Source organism: Phyllobates terribilis, unplaced genomic scaffold (genome assembly GCF_046119375.1).
Source record: "Phyllobates terribilis strain yellow unplaced genomic scaffold, ASM4611937v1 Scaffold_5__5_contigs__length_657084704, whole genome shotgun sequence".
Taxonomy (NCBI): Eukaryota; Metazoa; Chordata; class Amphibia; order Anura; family Dendrobatidae; genus Phyllobates; species Phyllobates terribilis.
Window position 1 is genome coordinate 175,823,534 of NW_027362765.1, and position 22,598 is coordinate 175,846,131.

A 22,598-nucleotide genomic window follows, 5' to 3' on the forward strand; every position below is an offset into this window, starting at 1 on the left:
ATAGATAGATTATTAATTGATAAATATATGATAGATAGATATGAGATAGATAGAGATATGTGAGACTAATAGATAGATAGACAGATAGATATGAGATAGATACACGATTGATAGATAGATGATAGATAAATACATGATTGATAGATAGATAGATTGATCGACCGATGAGATAGATACATGATATATAGATAGATGATAAATACTTGATAGATATATTATTGATTAATAGATATATGATAGATAGATAGATAGATAGATATGAGCTAGATATATAAAGATAAGTGAGACTAATAGATAGATAGATAGATAGATAGATAGATAGATAGATAGATAGATAGATAGATAGATAGATAGATAGATAGATATGGGATAGATAGATAGATAGATAGATAGATAGATAGATAGATAGATAGATAGATAGATATGGGATATGATAAGCATTTCCACAATACACATGTCCCCAGTTGTTCTGCCTCTCTATTTCAGTGTAATGCTTCTCATGAATCGCTGGAATCTATTTCCCTTTTGTCAGCCACTTACTGCACATTGAGGATCTGCCAGCTCACAGTAAATACAGGGCATCCTGCATCGTGTATCATCCCTGCTGGTATTTGCATAGCTCCTTAGCCCTGATTTTATGGTGCTCGCTTGTTTTGCTTGTGAACTTCCCCAATCCCAGTAAATTCCTGATGCCACTAAATCTCCTGCCTGGATTGGCTCTACAGATCAATAGCCAGTATTAATATGCCTGTATCTACTCTAGTGACCCAGCAGTCCGGGCAGAGGCTGCTTCTGTGCCCCGGTCATCCCAATCACTCTAGTATGAACGCCATTGATGAGCTGGGATTAATCCCAGGCGCCATGTAATCATCTCTCCATCCCTAAGGTGCCCTTTCTTCCTTCCCTCCCTCTCTAGCTTCTTACCTGTGCTCCTCATCCAGGGGTAGATTCGGAAGTTGCTCTCATTGTGCAGGTCAGAGTCTCTCTGTTCGCTCTTTGTGCAGTTCTGCTTGGAGGAGTCACCGGAGCACATCAGAGAAAGGTTCTGCTCAAACGGAGAACAGTGCATATTAAAGGAGGCTGTCTCCAGCCCGTAGCCGGAGGGGGGGTACATCGCCGGAGTCTGGGGGTGCAGGCTGCTCCCATTGCTGTATATCCCGGCCATGGATCCAGGGAAGGACGCCCCGCTCCCAGAGCCATAGCCCGTGCGTTGTGTATTGGAAGTAAAGGCGCACGAAGTTTGCTCCGGGAAGACTCCGGATGGGAAGACAGAAGTTGCAGTTGGATATTTGGAGAATAAAGCATTGGCATAATACAATGAACTCATAATTTGGCCGGATGATTTGTAGGCCGGGACGTTTTAGTGTCGGTTTTACGAGGTACCGTGATATATTACAGAATTAGAGTCCAGATTTACACCAAAAAGGACCCCCTTTTTCCTCCCTGACCATGTGACTGCAGGACACGTGATTTCCCAGCGCCCAATCCAGGCCATGCATCCCACAGCTCTTATAATGTGGAAAAAAATGTTGTAGAGCTGGATTTATAAAATATGATAAATATTTGATGCCCTCTAAGATCTATGATATAAAGTGCAATAGCGATGTAGTCGATAAGTAAGCGGTAATCTGCTGCAATCCTACATAAAACCCACTGCTCAGGCACAAAAACTCCAACCTATTTATTTCTCTATTGATTTTGCTCTAACGCTGCTGTCTGCGCTCTGTGAGATCTCGCTATCTGTGCCATAGTTATTAATGGATCGTGCGTAATGCTGCTCAGCCTTGTACCGGGGCGCAAACCACAAAGCCCAAAACATCCAGACGGGGAAGATTGTGCCTCTCAGCAGTGATTGCCTCTTATTGCTGGATCATGGCAGATGTGCTCCAGTCTTGTGTCTGCTCCAGGGCTATGGGCCAGAACCAGGTTACCTTACAAGTCTCAGGTTCTGATCACACTGACCCACTCATTCCTTATTTTAGTCACAACAGTTACCATTCCTGCATCCATTCTGATGTCATTGGACACGTACACTGTGTTGTTCTGTACCTTAATACATTAACCCTTCCTGTACCAGAATGCACAGATCCAAATAGGTTACCATATCCATATATACAGCCTCTTAGTTTTGGAACTTATTCTGATGTGTTTATCAATAATATCCAAACTTATCTGATAACATAATTCATTTCACTGAGCCACAATCTTTACTATTCTTGAATTGTAAAGTCTGATCTGCCTTTTTATGTTTCTGTTTTTTTCTTTTTTACATCCCTTCCTACACTACATGAACCTTAAATGTATTTTATAATGCAATGAGCTAGATGGGACCACCATCTGTATGTAAACAGTAATAATTCTGCAAAAGAAACTTGTGCTAATCTGTCTACTTATCAGCTTAACATACATTAACCAGTCTTACCCCAAAGGCCTGCAAGTTACTAAATTTAACCAAAAGGAATTTCAATTCCATATTTCACTATAACTGTTATCTATACTGAAGCACATAGTAAAGTAACTTTTGCAGACCCCTTTCCTAATAATATATACATACATAACCCCCCCCTTCCCCATGCCAGAATATACTTCAGTGTTGTACAGCAGAACTTGTTAGTAATATTTATCTTCTTTAACACACAGTACAGATACAATTAACCAAACTAGATTTGAAATTCCTATATAAATTATCATACAAAAGTAACTTGTGTTAATGTCTTTATCGTATTCACATATTTACATGTCTTGAACCTTCTTATACTGTAAAGACCTGTATTGTAAATGCAATGCACTGACCCAAACTTCTATCTTTATATAGCAAATAGCAAGACAGATAGACGGTAGATAGATAGATAGATAGATAGATAGATAGATAGATAGATAGATAGACAGATAGATAGAATAGGTATAAAATTAGATTACCTGCACTCATCCAGGATCCATGGCTCTCTCCTCCCGTTGATCAGATAATTCCTAGTATCTTTTATCCAAGCGCTAATCATATACACAGCCCAATTAAGTGGCCTTTCGGATTGCATTCTCTGAGCCCAGAACACCCTTATTTCTATTATTTTCACTCCAAGTGGAGGAAGTGAAGCATCAAAACTCACTGATGTCACAATCCCTCTTGTAAACTTTATTGTAACTCCTTCTTCCGCCGCTTCCATGTTTAGACAATAGGACAAAGTGTGCAGAACCATAAAATAGAGAATTATCCCCATCCCCTAGTAAAAGGAATTCACGTATACAGTATACAATCTGTTCACAGTAACCCTAAAATCACAAGTGGCTTTTCACTGGGCGCATGCTAACTACATCCTCGCACACAGGGAGAATGCGGGGTGCCAGGGACAACAAGAGGGGTATCTAGCAGTGTGTTAGAGGGAGGGGGACTACAGCTGAATTAGGCAGTTTCATGTTGTTGGTCTGTTCTTTTATATATATATGTAAAGAAAATACAGTAAACCACAGAGAAATAGTGCACACACAACTTCTAGAGCAAACCTTCCCCAACAAAACAAACCCCCAAATAATCATCCACAAAAGCTATTGCGTTATACACAAACACTACAAAGTCAGTTGCTTCCCTCCTCAAGAAGGTAGGAAGACGGTAGTAGTTTCTCCTTGTCTTATGGGGCTCTGGTTAGGTATTAAGTCGGATAAGAGGGGATTAGAGCTACAGTAACATTGTGCCCCCTCCTGCATCTTTCCAGGAACATATGACGAGGACTGGGGACAATTGGAGAGTGCCTGTTCTTTCCAGGAACATAGGACGAGGACTGGGAGAACTGGAGAACGTCTGCTCCAAAAGTCCAAACTAGTCTAGGCTCTTCTCGCCCTTTTGTCCATCCAATGCGTCCTCAGTGTCTTGTTGTGACCTCTCCATTTTCTGTTTTTCCAGTTCCTCCTGCTCACATTTGCTGCTGGGGAACTTATCTTTGTTATTCTCCTTTTTCCATTTCATCCTCCTGTTCTGGAACCAGATTTTGACTTGTCTTTCAGTAAGTCCCAGAGCATGAGAAACCTCGATCCTCCGTTTGCGGGTAAGGTAGGGGTTGAAGAGGAATTCTTTCTCCAGTTCCAAGGTCTGGTAGCGGCTGTAGGTCTGTCTGCCTCTCCTGCGTCCAGCGGCTGCTGGAGATGACAAAGGGTCAAGAATAAGGGGTTGGAATATGACCGGGACAAACATAAAGTACAAAGCAGCAAAAATAGTATACAGTACAGACATCAAATAAATAAAGGCAGTACATGCTACAAAGGGCTGGGGAAGGAGGGTGTAAAGAGCCTGGGAAGTGTCCAGCAGTAAAACACAAACCTCCATCCGGGCAATTAAACTATAAAGCAATTCACAAGTGCCCAAGTTACCCCCCATAAAACAGGGTCACTTTATGGTTGTGATCCACTATTGCTCACCTTGTGGTCTCATCCATGGAAAGAGTTGTGTGGGTGAGGGACTCTGTTCAGAGCTTTCTGCCTCTTCCCCCAGGCCGGCTGAAGCCAACTTGCAGTCGGTGTATTGCACTAGATCCGAGTCCTGGCTGCTGAACAGACTCTGCCTTTGCAAAGGGTCGTATCCATAGAAGCTGCTGGGGTCCCCATGACAGGTTACAGCGCAAGGATTCTGCTGGAAAGAGGATGAGGACAAGGAGGACGTTCCATGGTAAAATTCCTGAATTTGGCTAGGGTGCTGAAAGCTGCCACCAGCACTGGGTCCATACACAACTGTGGGTCTGCCACCTAGATCCTGTGCAAAGCCACAATCATAGTAATTGGGGCGCAAAGACTCCCCTGTTTTGTATTTGGAGAAGAGTGAATTGACAAAATAGGAGCTCATTTTAATGGTTCTTTTTTACAGACTAGAGAAAAGAAGAAGTAGTAGAAGAAGAAGCAAAAAAGATCCTGGCTGGTTGTGTCTGTGATTTCCAGGAATATAAAAGAAAGATACAATCAAAAGTCTATGCCTGGATGAGATTGCATCCCTTGTTTTTTATCATAATCAAAAAAATAGCACTTAAGACTTGTCGCTTTACATTTCCAGGAAGGGATTGCCAGTTCATAAACAGTTTCTGTGATTTACTTCGCAGCAAATGACTTGTTTCATATTTTGCAGCGTCTTTTCACGAACATTTGCATCTATTAGGAGCACCTCCTCCTATTGGCTTCTAGCGCTCCACCAGGACTGCGCGCAGGATTGGGAGAGGCGCAGAACCAGTGGAGGGGGAGAGGTGGAGAGACACAAGAATATACCGATTAAATATGTTTAACTACCTACACTAATGACATATCCATCTCCAGCACCCCCCTAGCACATTGCATACCTAGCCCACCCCAAAGATTGATTTTTGGGGAGTGCAGAAAATTAAAGAGGGGGGACATTTAGTCGTTAATTTGGAAATTTTAACGAGGCAGTTTTAGCCTTTTTAAATGTCAGGGTCGCTTTAGAAAACTGTAAAAGTACACGATTTAATTGCTACGAGTTTTTACAGGGTCCAATAAATGTAATTGGTATTTTAATACAAGTTATCAAATCATACAGTTTCTTAGGCTAAACATATTTTAAAACAAACGAGCCAGTCATATTTAACATTTTAATGATCAATTCCCCCTATTATTGATAAAGGTGCAGGAACATCCCCTCCCCCCACCCCCATAGAAAAGGGGGCCTGTAAAGTGTTTAGTAAACTATAAAAGGCTGTAAAGCCGAGATGGGGATGTTGTTTATGCCGCAGAATATAAAAAGCGTTAGCAGTTTACGAGGCTTCTCCATTACAGCGATAAAATAGCAGATTCGATTGGAACCCTACACATTATTATAGCAAGATGCTGCGAGTGTCAATACTGAATTAAAATCATCATTGTCTTCACAATAACACTTTCTCTTTTTTTTTGTGACTGTTTTTTTTCTTCTTCTTCTTCTTTATTTTTTATTTTTTTTTTTATTTTCCCCTCCAGGCAACTGCTTATTATTACACAGGCCAGGCAAGGGAACAAGGCAAGGATGACCCCCCACACATTGGCCTCTGTCACTGCTGGTGTCTCTATGCGTCCCCCATCCTCCATCATCCCTGCACATAATAATAATCCCCTTATCACACTGCTCAGATAAAACACACAGGTCCATTCACCTCTCATAAACGCCTTTAACAGACATTGCTTTATAGCAGCCTTTATTACAATGTACTGCGCTGCTGTGGTTGTAGGCGCCATGTCCATTTACATCAGATTCTGCAGGAATTCCCTTGAGTTCTTTTAGTGTGATTATGTAGGAGTTTTGCATTATACATTCTCATCTATCTATCTATCTATCTATCTATCTATCTATCTATCTATCTATCTATCTATCATCTATCTATCTATCAATCATTCTATCACCTCACAATTTCACATGTTATTTATCACCTTTATATCTGATAAATACTTAATACTACATGATGGCTTTCAGCCTTGAATTATTACTTCTTTTTTTTGTCTTCAGACGTAATTCACCATAAAATACTATATGTATCTAGGACCTACCTTTCCTGGGAGGCCTAAAGTGTATATACCTGTTCAATATAAATGACTATATTGGGACACATTATCAGGCAATAGAAATATATCTCTTTCTGAGAGCGCTTTATTGTGATGTGATTTTGATTCTAGTAAGCAAATGTTACATTTAAATGGAGACTGGTAAATAATATTTATGGAAGACTGTTGTTCAGCTGACAAATGTGTTACCTTTGTATCTGTATTTACTGGTGTCACAACTCAGGGAAATTTGCGCAGAAGTGTACAAGCAGTACATATTTATTAACACAAGATTTTTGTTCCTTTTTCACAGTCTTCTCTGACTCTATAATATTAATACGTTTTGATATAACTTCATGCTTTGTTTTGCATTTCGCATGTGAGAAAGATATATTGTATAGGAACATTGTGAAATGTAAAGTGAACTAGTGATATAAAAAAGCAGAAACTTGTTAGTACACCCAAATACAAAACAAATCCATACATACACACACACACACACACACACACACACACACACACACACACACACACACACACACAAAATACACACACACACAACACAAACACATGCACAATACAGAGAAAAAAAAACATATATAATACACACACACTGATAACATACACACACATCAAACATATATAACACATACAGATAGCACACATATATAGCGAACACACACCATACATACATAAAAACACAAACGCATACACAACACACAGATAGCACACATATATAACACACAGAAACACACTAAGAACACACACATACACACACATCAAACATACATAAAAACACAAACACATGAACAGCACACATGTATAACACACACTAAGAACACACACAACTATACATACACACATCAAACATACATAAAAAATACAAACACGTGCACAACACAGATTGCATACATGTATAATACACACATACACACATCAAACGTGTACAAACCACAGACAGTTGCACAACACACAGATAGCACACCTATGCAACACACACACACACACACACACACAAAGCACACATATACAACATACACACAAGCATATTCACGTATAAATAATTCGATAAAACACGCACTATTACTTCTATAGAGGTGCAATGATTCTCAGGAGTACTTTTTTTGCTGTAAATTAAATGAATCGTTCAATTAAATTAAGGAATATAGCAGAATATGCCCCCATAGATTTAGAGGTTATGGTAACACTGCCTTATAATGGGAAATTAGGGCACACCGAAGCCATGCTCTTTCGTTTAATGCTCAGCATTCTTCCACATAATCATGCTAATTACACCCTCTTACAGATTATGCCTCTGAATGTCATATTTATTCTATGTGATTACAACTTGATGAATACTCTGGTGATCTTAGCACCCATTTTCCCTGACAGAAGGTGTCCAGAAATGTCCAGAAGATCTGTCAGCACAAGGTCCTATTATCACATAACACTCAATATAATTAAAGTGTATTTGGATATCACTGTGCGATCTGCAGGGAAGAATATATCCAAAACGGCATCCTAGCAATCCTAAAGTATACTAATCTTCCCCCTGTGCTATTGTTCACTAATTTACTGATTGTTAAAACGTTTTACAGTGTCATAAAGCTGAATTATTCGCTCAAGTTACATTTAGGAGATATTTTGTTTTGATGTTTTATTTCTTATGACGAACAGACATAACAATTTCTGGGAAGGAAAAGAACAGCTATTTTTGTTATGTAAAAAGGTGTAGGTTTAGTGCAATTTTTAAAGCTTTTCTCCATGTAGTTTATAAGGACTGGAGCGAAAAATCCAAAATTCATAGATCAACAGCGCCACCTAGTGAGCGCTTCTAAGAATAACTTGAATGATAACGTAGAGTCAAGTTCTCCAACTTTTGTTATTCAAAGCTAATGTTTAAGATTATTACATAGTAATTTTTTATTTCTGTTTTAGATATTTTTTTAAGCAACAAGGAGAGTATTTATTGTCTGAAACATCTTCTAGGTGATGGTAAGTAGTTAAATACAAAGAGTAAAAGGGAAGCACTTACTGGAGCTGGGCTGGGGGAGAGTCTGGACAGCATTGGTTTGATACTGATAAAGAAAACACAATTTCAGACGTCTGGCCACAGTTCTCTTGTTTGAAAGTTTATGACTTGAATTATTGCAGCCAGGAATTGCTCAGAGTAAAAAAAAAAAAAGAAAGAACAAAAGACATTAAACCCCAGAGAGGAGTTTCCAAGGCTTCTGAAAAGCTCCAGAAATTCCCAGCTTCCCTCTGCCTCATCATATATTTTATCTGAGCTGTTGAAAGGTATTTACGTGTTCCTCACAGTCCCAGCCCTCTCTAGCCAGGAAACTTCCTCACAGTCTCCTCACTTCTCTGCCTATAAACTTTTACAGCCCTTATATACTTTTATGACACAGCACTAAACGGAATTTTCCTTTTTATCACCAGCACTTGCTTTTTAAGCCCTCCATCCCTTTTTGTTTTTCCAAAGAATTATGCAAATAGACCCCTAAAAAAAAGAGAGAAAGAGACCAGCAAAGGCAGAGGCTCTTCCAGGATAACATCAATACTCTTCTCAGCTCCCTTCTCTATCTGCGCTTTCCTGAGTGACAAAAGTGCAATTATTTTTCAATTGATGTTGGTGGAAAATAAAATATGAAAAGGACATTGGTGACTGGTTGCTAGAACTGACAGGGAAGATGAAGGAGCGCATGAGAGATTTTCTATAAATCAGGTCACCACTATGTGTGTACACAATGCAATCTCCTCTACACACCCTCGCCATACATGTCCTCTAATGATAGCAATCTCTAGGCTTTCCTATAGTCTAACAATCATAAAACATAATATATTTGTTAAATATATCAATAGAAATATATGTTATATATATATATATATATATATATATATATATATATATATATATATATATATATATATATATATGCACACACATATGTAATACATACACACATTATTACTATTACACACATATATTATTTGTATAGCTAATATAGTCATGTATCCAACATATAGGATCTTCTTTTTTTGCTTATAGCTATTGAATGTACATATATTTTGTAGTTCAGATATATATACATATCTATACATGTATATATATATATATGTATGCAGATGTATAAGCATTCATATATTCCAAATGCTTAATACTGTGTGTATATGTATGTTATATATGTATATACACACATATATATAGCGGAACTTCAATACACACATGTTTATATAAGTATATATATATATGCATATATATATATATATATATATATATATATATATATGCACACACACTTACACAGTATTAATATATATATATACACACAGTATTAAGTTATATATATATATATACAGTATTAAGTGATAAATATATAAAAATACACAGAGCACTAAGCGATATATATATGTATATATATTTGTATATATAATCACACAGTATCTAGCGATATATATGTAAATATACATGTACAGTACTAAGAGATATATATTTACACACTCAGCATTAAGCTATATATATATATTATAGACACCGTATTAAGCGAAACAAGTATATTTATATGTGTATAGATATATATATGTATAACTATACATATTTATCTATATATGTAAAGAATAATGTATATCAGTGTGCAGTGATAAATGAAGAGGATAGCCGTTAACTTATATCACTAGTTTAATAATGGTTTGCAAATAACACATGATGAACTTGTCCATTGTAAACAGCCGGGTCAGCCCCAGTACACACTACATTAATAGATATTTACACACAAACACAAACGTTTCAAGTATAGCAGATTTCAACAACATAAAAATATACAAATACTTTGACTTGACGCAAGAACAAATTCTACATTTCGTATAAACTTCATTTCACAATAAATTAGAAATAGCTACTTCTAGGGAACATTCACAGTCTTCTGTAGATCTAGTGTACTATAAACAAAGAAAACTTTTTTTTTACTTTATAGTTTTTTTTTCTAAATTGCTTTTTTTTTTTTTCTAAAAAACTATTTTAGCAAATCGAGTTTTTTTTTCCAGTGTGCTTTCAGTCATAATCTTCTGGCTCAGTATAAAATGGAGTCTTGCTGGCTGAACGTTTAATAGAGAAAGTGAATATTAAATATATCTATATCTCTTTATGATAATGCTGATGGATGTGCGAGGTTGCACTAAGTACCTTCATCTGCTGAATGCGAGGTTGCACCCATGTGTAGCTTCCTACCTCCAGGCAGGTACCACATCCTTTATAGAGGGACAACATGTGGACATGTAGGACAGGACTGCACAGAAAATAACATTAGCTGTCTGCTTGCTACTACCTGACCAAGTCTACAATAGCCTCCGTATGTCATGCAAATAAAGATGGCCAAGTCCTATGCAAGTGTAATCATAAATAGGGAGCAGGTGCATTCTGGAGGGAGAAGATAAGGGGTTAATCCTTCCCTTGTTCCTTGTTCAGTTTCTTCATTTTCATCCTCCGGTTCTGGAACCAGATTTTGACCTGTCTCTCGCTCAGGTTGAGCAGTCTGGCCACTTCATGCCTCCTGTCCCTGGTCAGGTACATGTTAAACAAAAATTCTTTCTCCAATTCCAGGGTCTGGTATTTGGTGTAGGGACATCTCTTTTTCCTTGAAGATCTGGCATGTAACCAGTTAGCAGAGGGGTTATCTGCACAAGAAATGACAAGGTGTAAAAAGTAAATATGTAGAAAAGTTCTAGTTCTATACAATGGCAATAAAAAGTTCGTATAGGTATAATCACAGAGATACATAAGGAAATAAAGTCATGAATGAATCTAGATATACAGATAAATGATAGGCAAATAAATAGAAGATCATAGATATATAATAAATAATAGATTATAGACAGAGGATGGATAGATGAAGAGAGTGAATAATAGATAACTGAGGAATAAATAAGGAGAGTGATCTAATTCGAAGTGTGCATATATATATATATATATATATATATATATATATATATATATATACACACATATATATCTACATATAATATATACACACCTTTAATGATCAAATACAGTACACACAGAATAATGTTACCCAAACACACATACATATATATGTGCGCTATACATATATATATACACATACATACATATATATATATATATAAATAATACATAGGTAGCAGTAGCAAATCTTGTGCATGTCTCTATGAGGCGGGTTGATGAGTGTTTGTGTTCTGCAGCAGGCAGTGACCGGTGTGCTGTTTGATGTTTGTTGTGCTTTATCGGTGACTATTAGATGTATTTTCTGCTCTCACATAATAAACCCGGTTTCCAGGGATGAAATATACATGACAGGCAGAGGCTGTGTCTGGCCGCATCCTCCTGATATAACTCCTGCTCCAAATAATGTGCAGGAAAATGAAATATTAAAGAGATTTAAATGAGTGAATAATTAATAGGTGATAATCCGGCGGCAGCTCCTGGTGGCGGCGGCGATGCACGGATTTCTGGATCTGCAGCTACTGGTGTTTTTCTAATTTTACAATTGACAATTACTAATGCTGGGATTTTTTTTTTCGTTGGGGTCCTTGATAATACAATATTTTAACCGTGTATTGAATCATATACAGCAACTAGCGTTCTTCTCATAATAAAAGAACACACAAGTGTAGTGTTACATACAGATCAAAGTGTGAGAACTATGAATAATGATAAGACTCGTTACATACAATATTGACTCTCCATTTCACCTATAATTACAGATCAGGCTCCTGCCATCACCTAATGTCTATTCTTACTGGAGCACGAGCGGTAAATACAGGTTTTGCATCGTCAGATATTGAGGATATAACTATTAGCAGATATCCATCATTATCCGCTAGATAAATGATACTGGATTATCCTTAAAGTGACAGGAGCACAAGAAGTGACATTTAGTAAGTACATTACACCGTGAAGGTGGAGAAGAGTCATATATCAGGGAGACTGAGGGTGTGCAAAGCCGACTATTGAGTTATCTATCTATCTATCTATCTATCTATCTATCTATCTATCTATCTATCTATCTATCTATCTATCTATCTATCTATCTATCTATCTATCTGCCTTGTAGATGTTTTTTTTTCCTGGCCCTGGACTATGTGGCTGGTGCCGGACAGGATCTGCTGTTTCCTTGCACTTTATGGCAGTGTTCTTACTATTATTGGTGCTGACTTCCTCAGTTGTGGGACTTACTTTGATGTGGCCTGTCTTTGTCCTCGCTTCCTTCGCACACTTTATTGTCCTGGTAAGTGGGCCTCTCATTAGCCTCCTCTCTTCCAGCCGGCGACTCTAGATTGTACTCTTGGGCTCCCAATTTCTGCAGCTCCCCAGGGTGCCCCAGCAGCGGCTCAGCCTTCACGGCTCCTTGTCCCGGTCCAGACTCAGCCCTGGGCAGCGGCTCCAGCCAGCCCCGTAAGTACCTGGTCTCAGAAGTGGGGGCGCCCTGCTGCAGGTAGGGGTGGTAGACAGGAGGCAGGGGGGTGGCAGCAGCGCTGTGTGGGTTCAGGGGGGTCCAGGACGCACTGAACACTGGAGGTTTGGGCTGGAAGCTGCACGAGGGGAAGTCCAGGGTGTCTGGGTGTCCTGCAGCCCGGGGACTGGAGTACTGTCCAGAGAACTTGGGTGCTGGAGGCTCCTCACTCTCAGGGCTTATAATGGACTCCACAAAGTAGTTACTGAGGGCTCCAGAAATGGACATTCTTGGACATCATACAAAGCAGGTTCATTGAAGGGAAGAAGATATAGGACAGATGCAGAGCTTTTCCCTTCCCAACTTCCCAGCCAACAAAGTGCACTTGGGCTGCTGCCTCCTGAGCTCCTGGCAAATGATTGGTCAAACTTTATCCGTGTGCCTGATAAAGCGTCACAGAGACATCAATCAATCGGAGGGGCCGCACGGAGCTGTCAGCATTCATATCAAGGAGCCATTGTTTTATGTGGATGAGGCTGCTGCACGCCTGAGACCCGAGCAGCAGCACATTCTCCACCCTGCAGGTCGTGATGCCTTCTAGTGCACCAGGTACTCGCAGGCTGCACACAATGACCTTGTCTCACACATTGCTCGCACTACTGTAACTACTATTCATATACACATTAATGGCTGCAACCAACTACCTGCATCCCAAGGTCTGCTGAGTACTAGGAAGGGCTAATCCGGAAGTAAAGGGGGATCCTATTTATTATCAGTATTATTATGATTAGTGGAAAGCTGCCGGAGCAAAACGAGAAATGATATTTGCACAGGGAAACCTGCTCATTTACAGGGTCATAAATGTATGAAACATCTCAAACGCTTAACCATGCAGAATATACACTAACAGACCTGTAATAGAGCACATTGGATGTATCCAAGCCCTTAATATTCATAGTTCTCCACATCCTTTCCTACCTCCCCTGGCAAAATATATGACCTTAGACTACTCCTGTATTATTCTACCATAAAATATGAACTGCTTATATTAACCCAAATATCCATTAGAGCTTGATAATGAACAACCTGCTGAATTATGCAGGTAAATTAATACCAATCCTGTTCAACAGCCTCAACCTGTCCTGCTACATGATCCTTATAGTAAAACATATGTCTCCTCATTGTAATGTCAAGTTCTATCTATCTATCTATCTATCTATCTATCTATCTATCTATCTATCTATCTATCTATCTATCTATCTATCTATCTACTTTCCGAAATACAACAAGTTCTCACTGTTTTATAAAAATCTATTCTTTAGCTTTGTCTTATATCCCTTTCACTATAATATCAAATTATATATTGCGGGACACTTGGACTTCTATAATAACCTATATACTAATAGTACACTGCCATGTAATTCATGAATCAAATATATCCAATTTAATGCCTTAATTGCAAAATCGTGATATTAGAATATTTTGTATCCAGAGAGTCAGAAGCATTTAATATGTAAACCAATAAAAGTGGTACTTTGTGTATTCTGAAGCAGGTATACTAATGTAGGTGGCGACATTACTTTTTTCGCCCAATATCCCACCTAAAATTCGTTACACCTTAGGTCTGTTTTTACACACATATATGTCTATATATCAGGTAAATTGTCTCTTCAGAGACACGCACACATATTATATATATAAATAATATGTGTGATATATAATATGTGTGCGTGTCTCTGAAGAGACAATTTACCTAATGAATAAACATATATGTATATATATATATATATATATATATATATATATATATATATATATATATATACACACACACACACACACACACAATGTATATATATACAATCCCTTATGTTACTGTCCATCATTATATATAGCCTTATACTAGATAATGCGGAATAACAGACATACAGTATATCTGTAGAGATTCTGGAAAGCTCATAAAGGAATTGCATGATTGATGGTGAACCCCCCTCCTCCCAAAAATATAAATAATAGGTGATAGTGATAGGAATTATATGATTGACTGTAACCCCCCCCCAAAAAAAACAAACAAAAAAAAAAAAAAACACACAAAACAATAAAACAACAATCTATAAATAATAGGAGAATAAAGTTCCCATCTTATCTTTTCTGGCTTTTTTTATTGATTGTGCTTGAACCGATCCCCTTAGTGCATAATGCTGTACATATGTGTCTGTCAGTCTGTCTATCTATCTATAAACACAAAAACGTTGGGTGCATGAGCCCCTAAAAGAAACAAGAGAAACACTGTGTAAACTTTTCTATCTTTTATTATGCAGTGTGTTTATGAAAGTGTTATATATATATATATATATATATATATATATATATATATATATATATATATACACACACACACATATATATATATATATATATATACACACACACATATATATATATATACACACACACACACACACGCACACACATACATACACACAATTCAACATATAACGCCAACTCATAAACTCACTAAATACTAAAAGATAGACAAGTTTTCACAGTGTTCCTCTTGTTTCTTGTAAGGGTTCATGCACCCAACTTTTTGTTTTCCCTCTTTTTGATCAGTGGCATAAAAATCCAGAAAATAATACGTGTATTGTAATCAGGCCTAGGCTATATGAGGGAGGCAGGAAGCACTGTGATTACATGATAATATACATTGATTCTCCCCCATAATAATTGGGTTATTAAAGTGGAATGTGCTTTTATAGTAGAGTTCGATTTCCTCTAGTTTCAAGTTGTACAAGGAGATTTTCAACTTGTACAACCGGCTCCATTAATTCCTTTTATGAGCAGAGAAATGAGGATAACAGAGTTGTATGTATCAGTATATAGGACAGACAGCAGCGACTTCAATAATTACTTATAATGTCTGCTCCATTCATTTTTATACACCACATTCTACAAAAAGGAAAAATCTAAATGAATGGTATATAGTCATGCTGCAGCAAGTATACACAAAGAATTCAACAGGGTCATATGTGACTTATACAATTATTTTTTTCCCCACCAGAAAAAGGTTACTCAGTGTGGAGGGAGCTCAAGTAAAAAAAAAAATAACACTCCACTACTATTAATATATTAAACTCATACAACTGCAGAAAGTGAGATTGGTCATAGAGATATTTATTTATGTTTGGATAAACTCAGTTGATTTACATGCAGACCTATGTAAAACTGTAGACACAAATGTATGATAGGTATCATGATGAATTGGATTCAATGACAACATCTGCATCTTTAAATATCTTCTAGTGTTTTACCTGAAACCTGTGAAAATGCCCATAATATACAAGCTACTTGTCATACCATTACTACTGCTGCTACAACTACTGCACAACTATGCTAAAACTAAAGAATACAGACACACATAAGTATTCATATATATTAAACAGAGAAATGGAAAGTTTCACAAGTTGTACAAGTCCTTGGCCCGATTTCTCATTACACAAGTTGTGAATTCACCAACACAATACATTTTTCAAGACAATAGAGAAACTTCTACAGAGGGGCCACCTGCAAGATTATCTGTGGATAGCAACTGCCCAAACCTCTGCACTGTGTCCTCAAACCAGTCTCTAAATCACGTCTGACCTGATTATTTTTCTTCCAATGCATCGATTTCTTTGGAAAATCCATAGTAAAATACGATCTTTTAATGACCCGCTCTCGCTTACAACCACCACAGCCACTTACAGGAGATCTGCAGCTCTGTTCATAAAAATGGCATTACAATGTCTGAAGACAGTGACTGTCCAGTGCTTTACTCAGCTGCTACCAGCCAGTCTTGAACTCGCCTACACCATCCTCTTGCACTGCAAGGAATCTTTTGTTAGACTTTGTGACCCAAGTGTGAAGGAAGTAGGAGGTGAACTACAAGTAGCTTTTATTTACTATGCCATGGCAGAGCTCATGCCATTTACACTCTGTTCACCAATTTCCCCACCAAACAATCTGGGGCAGATCTGGACTTCAAAACATATAGAAGACAACCGAGAGGAATCCACATTCATTTTCAGGAGGGTGTTAAAATCCAAGGAACATTCTGCACCTAGAAACAGTTCTTCCATTGTACACCATCGCTCAGATCTCAATACATTATGTACTGTGCAGGGGAACACATAACATGGAGGATCTGCTCCTCCATACAATTCTTCGGATTATTTCCTCATCAGGTTAGAACAAAAATATCAATAAACCATTTTTATAAAGCCTAAATCTGAATTCCAGTTTACAATGAATATTAATATGTTTAATATACATTTTTCCAATCAATCAATCAATCAATCAATCAATCAATCAATAATCCATTGTTCATGTTATTATCATACTCTTAAGTTTGAGTTCACATATATTTATATCAGGCTTCTATATTCAGGCTGAAAAACGCCATAGTCTTGTATGTTGGGCACAAGCAGAGGAACATTACAACTGATGCTACAGACCATAAAACTGTTCCCATTGTAAACTTCATCCTTGCCTCTATTTAATCTCGACATATCTATCTATCCTTTACTTTAAAGTTTACAGGTATCTATCTATCTATCTATCTATCTATCTATCTATCTATCTATCTATCTATCTATCTATCTATCTATCTATCTATCTATCGCTCATATCTTCTATGTTGTGTTTTCTTGCTGTAAATTATTAATTCTTCAAGAAAGGTTGGGCTTCTGATTTAAATATGTAAAAGTTTTGGACTGAGGTATCCATAATTCATAACTGATTCTAAAAGTTTACCATCAGTCTACAGTACACCGAAATAATACTGAAGCCTTTAGAAACACAGCCCTTAAAAGGAAATATAGCATATAAGACTTGCAGATGAATATTACAAATATATACATTTCTTTTAGTCTGATCTTGTTTTATAACCAATATTTCCCACAGGAAATTCAATAAGTTCCTTGAAAGGGTGAAATAATATTTTAGAAAAGTGTGTGATGACAAGTCATGGTGTTAGCTTCATTGCACATTATTAATTTATGTGAAAGGGATAATGTTGGGAAATGAGTGTCAGCAATGAAAATAGTGATATTATAACAAGATAATTGTGCAGATGTGCCTGAATACACAATATATCCTGCAACTTCCATCAAAGCAGCGCCATTATTTATGTGGGTAGAGCAGGCACTTCCTAGCTGCTATCTCTAGGATATATGGAAGGTGTCAGTATTTATGATTTACAGGGAGTACTACAATTATCTCAGAGCAGACAGTTACCATCCAAGTTCAGACCTAAATAGTAATATTTATGAGGAACACACAATTCATTTAAACAAAAAAATAACACAAAAAAATCATGTTTTGATTTGACCCTACATAAAATAGTGACCTCATTTCTGGCCACCAGAGGGAGCAGTTATTTTAATAACCTTCACTGCCAAGGGCAGAAGGCTGAATTGACCCCAATCTCCCTGCAGGTGCATTCACAGACAAACCCAGGTTAAAAAAAATGTAATTTGCGCCAAATCTTCAGTGTACTTACTTCAACTTCGCCACACCATATACATCAAAAGTTCAACTTTAATGGTGAATTTGGAGCAAATTACGCCAATGCAACTTTTTAATAGTAGTACACTCCCGAATCTTAGTAAAGATCAGAGGAGTGTCAAAATGTTGTCCTTTAATGTTTAATTTTGCACACATTATGAATTTTTTTGCATGTTAAAAATTAAATGAATTTATTTCATACCTTCTTTAAGACAGATATGACCTGTCTAGAATATGAAACTTTTTTTTTGCAACTTTTATATAGAGATACATTCAGAAATATGTTGGACTTAATGTCAAAAGGTTATGCACTCTCCCTTTTTTCATGATTTTTAAGATTTGGCATAGGAAACTAGAAAAGGGCGTATTTAATGGCGTTAAATATTGCTAAATATGGCACATACTTTTACAACAAGGGTACATTGCAAATTGCATAGAATTTAGGAACAAACTCTACTTTTTTTCTGCTGATCTTTCTTTTTTTTTTTTTTACTTTTGCTATGTTTCTTTTGACAAAAACTCTGCAGACAGATGTTAGCTGTTATTAGTAAGAAATGTACTGCAAACCATCATTTTGTTTTTCTTGCAAATTTTTGGGTCAGTGACATTTATGTTCACAAACACAGAACGCTGCAGTGTTGTCTTTTTTTTTTTTTAGGAAAATTTGAATGTTTCCTCATATAGACCTCCATTGTATTTTAGTCCCTGGGGTGAAGGAATTACATGATAATATATCTTGTTTCTTTTTCTGATGTTTGTTGTTGGATTTTTCACATTTAAATCACAAGATCCTAGAATTTTTGAATCACTTGATCTGTAATAAAGAATGCATTAAAACCTACCACCAAAAATGCAGATACTGCAACACATTATTTAATAAAACACAGTTTTAAACTCCAAATATATATATATATATATATATATATATATATATATATATATATATATATATATATATATATATATATATATATATATGTATATATATATAAATACATCAAAACAAATGCAAAAAGAAGCCTAAAAAAAAAATAATTTCAGAACTGCAACAAGCACATGCTGAAAGTGGCTGAGGTCAGTTTTTGGATTCATAACCCTTTTTGGTTCCATTTACTGGTGTCTATATGGCTCTGCCTAGTGGCTTTGCTGTGCTGGTAGCAGTAGGAACAACTTGCAAATAGAAGTGCCATAGTGTAATAGAACTGTAAAAGTGAATAGGGTCAAAGGTGTTACATAGCCCATAGTCAGCCCAGTAAGGCAGAATTGATGGTGTGAAATAGAACAAGCAGCATATTCAAATGAGGACATGACTCACATTGTTGGCTGGAAGTTCACCTTTGCAAACTTTTGTTCTTGCTTTGATGTGGTATTTTTAGTTGATTTTCACAATAGAGAATACAAGCCTGGATTGAGACATGTCCACACTTTACCATAAGGTTTTCCTTCTTTCTTTTTGTATTAAATTGTGTCTGTTCAGCTATATTAACACCATGTTTTAGTACATTAACAACTTGTGTGTATGCTTTATGCCCAAAGTAAAGAAATAAATAAAACTTCCCAATATGTATACTTAAAAAAAGAGAAGTAACTGTGTACCAATTGTATATGGAAATTACAAAAAGGGTATATATCTGGTAAATAATTGCCATCTGTCTTATGTATACCTTTTTATTTTCACCAGATTGATATACGTACTGCGTAAATGTGTTCTCACCTATATGAATGGATCCATTTATCCTTATACTTTAAAGTATGCACTTATAAACACACACATGACACGTTTGCGCACATTTATTCATTTATTTTTCTTAAGAGTGAACAATTTTTTTGCCATTAATCTGTCCCTTTGTATCACATTTTGGGTAAATTGGGAGGATCTAAAAAGATTTAAGATGTGCTAAAAAGGGTCTTTACTGAACCAATTCACATCTTTTATTGTTATTTTTTTTTAAATGAATAGATCTCTTAAAAGAAACTTTTTTTTTTTTTTAACAATACAAGTAAAAAAAAAAGGCAAATGCATGATTGAACATGTCCTAATATGTAATATATTAATTTCGAAGATAGTTTTGAAAAGAGAATGAAATTTCACACACTTCACAAGGATTTGGAATTTTTCAGAAAAGGAAAAATCACAGTCACATTTTGATCAATTAAATTTAGTTAGCTATGCTTACTTATGCTTAGGCTACTCCAATCTGGTTTTCGCACCTTTACAGGTAATAATCGATTTAACTTATACATCTGCAAATTTAATTAACAAAGTATATTTTTAATGCATCACCTGTTATAATTTCATTAATTTGTTACATTTTAAAAATATATTATCTTGTTATATAGATATAATAAAAAAAACTTTACAACATTGTGTGTGCATAAAGAGCCGTAAAGTAAATTTTTTTTTTCTTTAAAAAAATTCCATATACATAGTAATAGTAATATAAGAGAGATACTTCTTATTGACTAAACCCCAAAAATTATATCTGATGCACCTTTACTGGGCAGGTTTTACACATTTTATTTGTAATCTTGATGATTGAAAAAGCTGCTATGATTTGAAAGCTTGCAAATACGGTATATATTTTTTCTTGTTACTTACTCATATATATTTTGTCTTTTTTAGACATATAACTATTCCACAGCCATTTTCTTTGCTAAACAAAAGTACAACATAATTTTCCACTGGACATACTTTTATAAAAAGTACATTTGTAAAATCTGCATTACAACATTTGAAGGTACAATAATAAAAAGACAAACAGATAAAATAGGTCAAATATTTTAAATAATGAATTTGTGTCTACAGTAACTTATTTTAGGCGATGTGGCTAAGTAAGATTCGCATGCTTAACAAATATATATTTGCTTCTGATATGTCATTATATAAATATATATGTATACACAAACACATATATATATATATATATATATATATATATATATATATAAAAATAAGCAGACATATATACATATATATTTACTATTATTTTAGGTATTGTATTATATATTTTAAAACAGAACACTTAAACTTGGATACATTTTATCTTTTCTATTACATAAATACATCAAGCTTAGTTTTAAGTTTATAACCATGGGTATATATAATTTAAAATCATATATTACAAAACATTTTATATGATGTTTGCCAGAAATCTCGTGTGTTGATACAGATAATACGCTATATGTGTAATTTACAACTAAGAATGTTTTTTTTTGTGTGATTTTTTTGGGGATTAATTTATTATTTTTATTTTATAGTTCATCAATAAGGTAACATTTAGCACAATTTCTGGACAATTACTGACATGACCTTACAGAGCTATACTTGACCCCTGCAACATTCAAAGACAGAGTGAAAGAAAATGGGATAGTTTGCTTCTATTCATTATAATTACAACAATAAGAGCACCCTGTAACCTGTCGTAAATAAAGAGAAATTCTGACACAGTTCTGCATAAGATTTACAATTTTGTTTTGTTAATTTATCAAATGTTTTATGTTGTTAAACATTAACCTATAGTTTAATAAAAAGTGAACAATTATTTAAAAAAAAGAAATAAAAAACAATGTAAGAAATTAATTAAAAAAACAAACAAAAACACAATAAAAGCATACATACAAATATGCATGCATACATTCTAAATAGATCGATAAAGAGATATATCTTGAAAAAATATAAATTAGTTACAGAATCAAATGATTACATTATCACATTACACCATTCATGTATTCAGGACTTTCTGTTGGATGAATATTGATGCAGATTGAGTAACATACTAATATACTATATAAGTTTTTTGATGACTGCAAAGTAAAGCTCTTTTTCAGCAATGCTGTCTTAAATGGGGTCTATCAACTGATCCAAAAACATAAACTATTCAGAAAAATACACTGCAAATGATAGTAAACACTTCTTAACTAAACAACCCCTCATACATTAAAAAATAAAGTGCAAATGTCTATCAATTCATAAATCAGCTGTCAATTCATCTTGCATTGGATCAGAAAGGTAAGTAGGAAAGTTCAGCATAAAATAGGAATTTGACCTTATACAAAGGTGACTGTCATAAATGCTACCCATTGTCTTGCTATTCCCTCTGTAAATTCTCTATCTAT

General features: G+C 35.8%; 3 protein-coding genes across 3 annotated transcripts in view; all 3 read right to left on the reverse strand.

The window, feature by feature from the left end:
• The window catches only part of HOXB7 (homeobox B7), a 3,641-nt gene extending 2,135 nt beyond the window's left edge, over positions 1–1,506 (reverse strand). Inside the window, exon 1 of the mRNA XM_073683522.1 lies at positions 925–1,506. Coding sequence (XP_073539623.1) covers positions 925–1,327 — 403 coding nt within the window. The 5' untranslated portion in view covers positions 1,328–1,506. The remainder of the gene's footprint in view (positions 1–924) is intronic.
• Positions 1,507–3,809: 2,303 nt separating this feature from the next.
• Positions 3,810–5,037, reverse strand: HOXB8 (homeobox B8). The gene is made up of 2 exons (XM_073683519.1): positions 4,411–5,037; positions 3,810–4,131 (listed from the first exon to the last, which is right to left on the reverse strand). The coding sequence occupies exons 1-2, from the start codon at positions 4,829–4,831 to the stop codon at positions 3,815–3,817; spliced, it is 738 nt and encodes a 245-aa protein (XP_073539620.1). The 5' UTR covers positions 4,832–5,037; the 3' UTR covers positions 3,810–3,814.
• Positions 5,038–10,268: 5,231 nt separating this feature from the next.
• HOXB9 (homeobox B9) lies at positions 10,269–13,443 on the reverse strand. Its single transcript, XM_073681128.1, has 2 exons — positions 12,722–13,443; positions 10,269–11,184 (listed from the first exon to the last, which is right to left on the reverse strand). Exons 1-2 carry the CDS (start codon positions 13,224–13,226, stop codon positions 10,949–10,951), a joined length of 741 nt encoding a protein of 246 aa, XP_073537229.1. The 5' UTR covers positions 13,227–13,443; the 3' UTR covers positions 10,269–10,948.
• Positions 13,444–22,598: the final 9,155 nt, after the last annotated feature.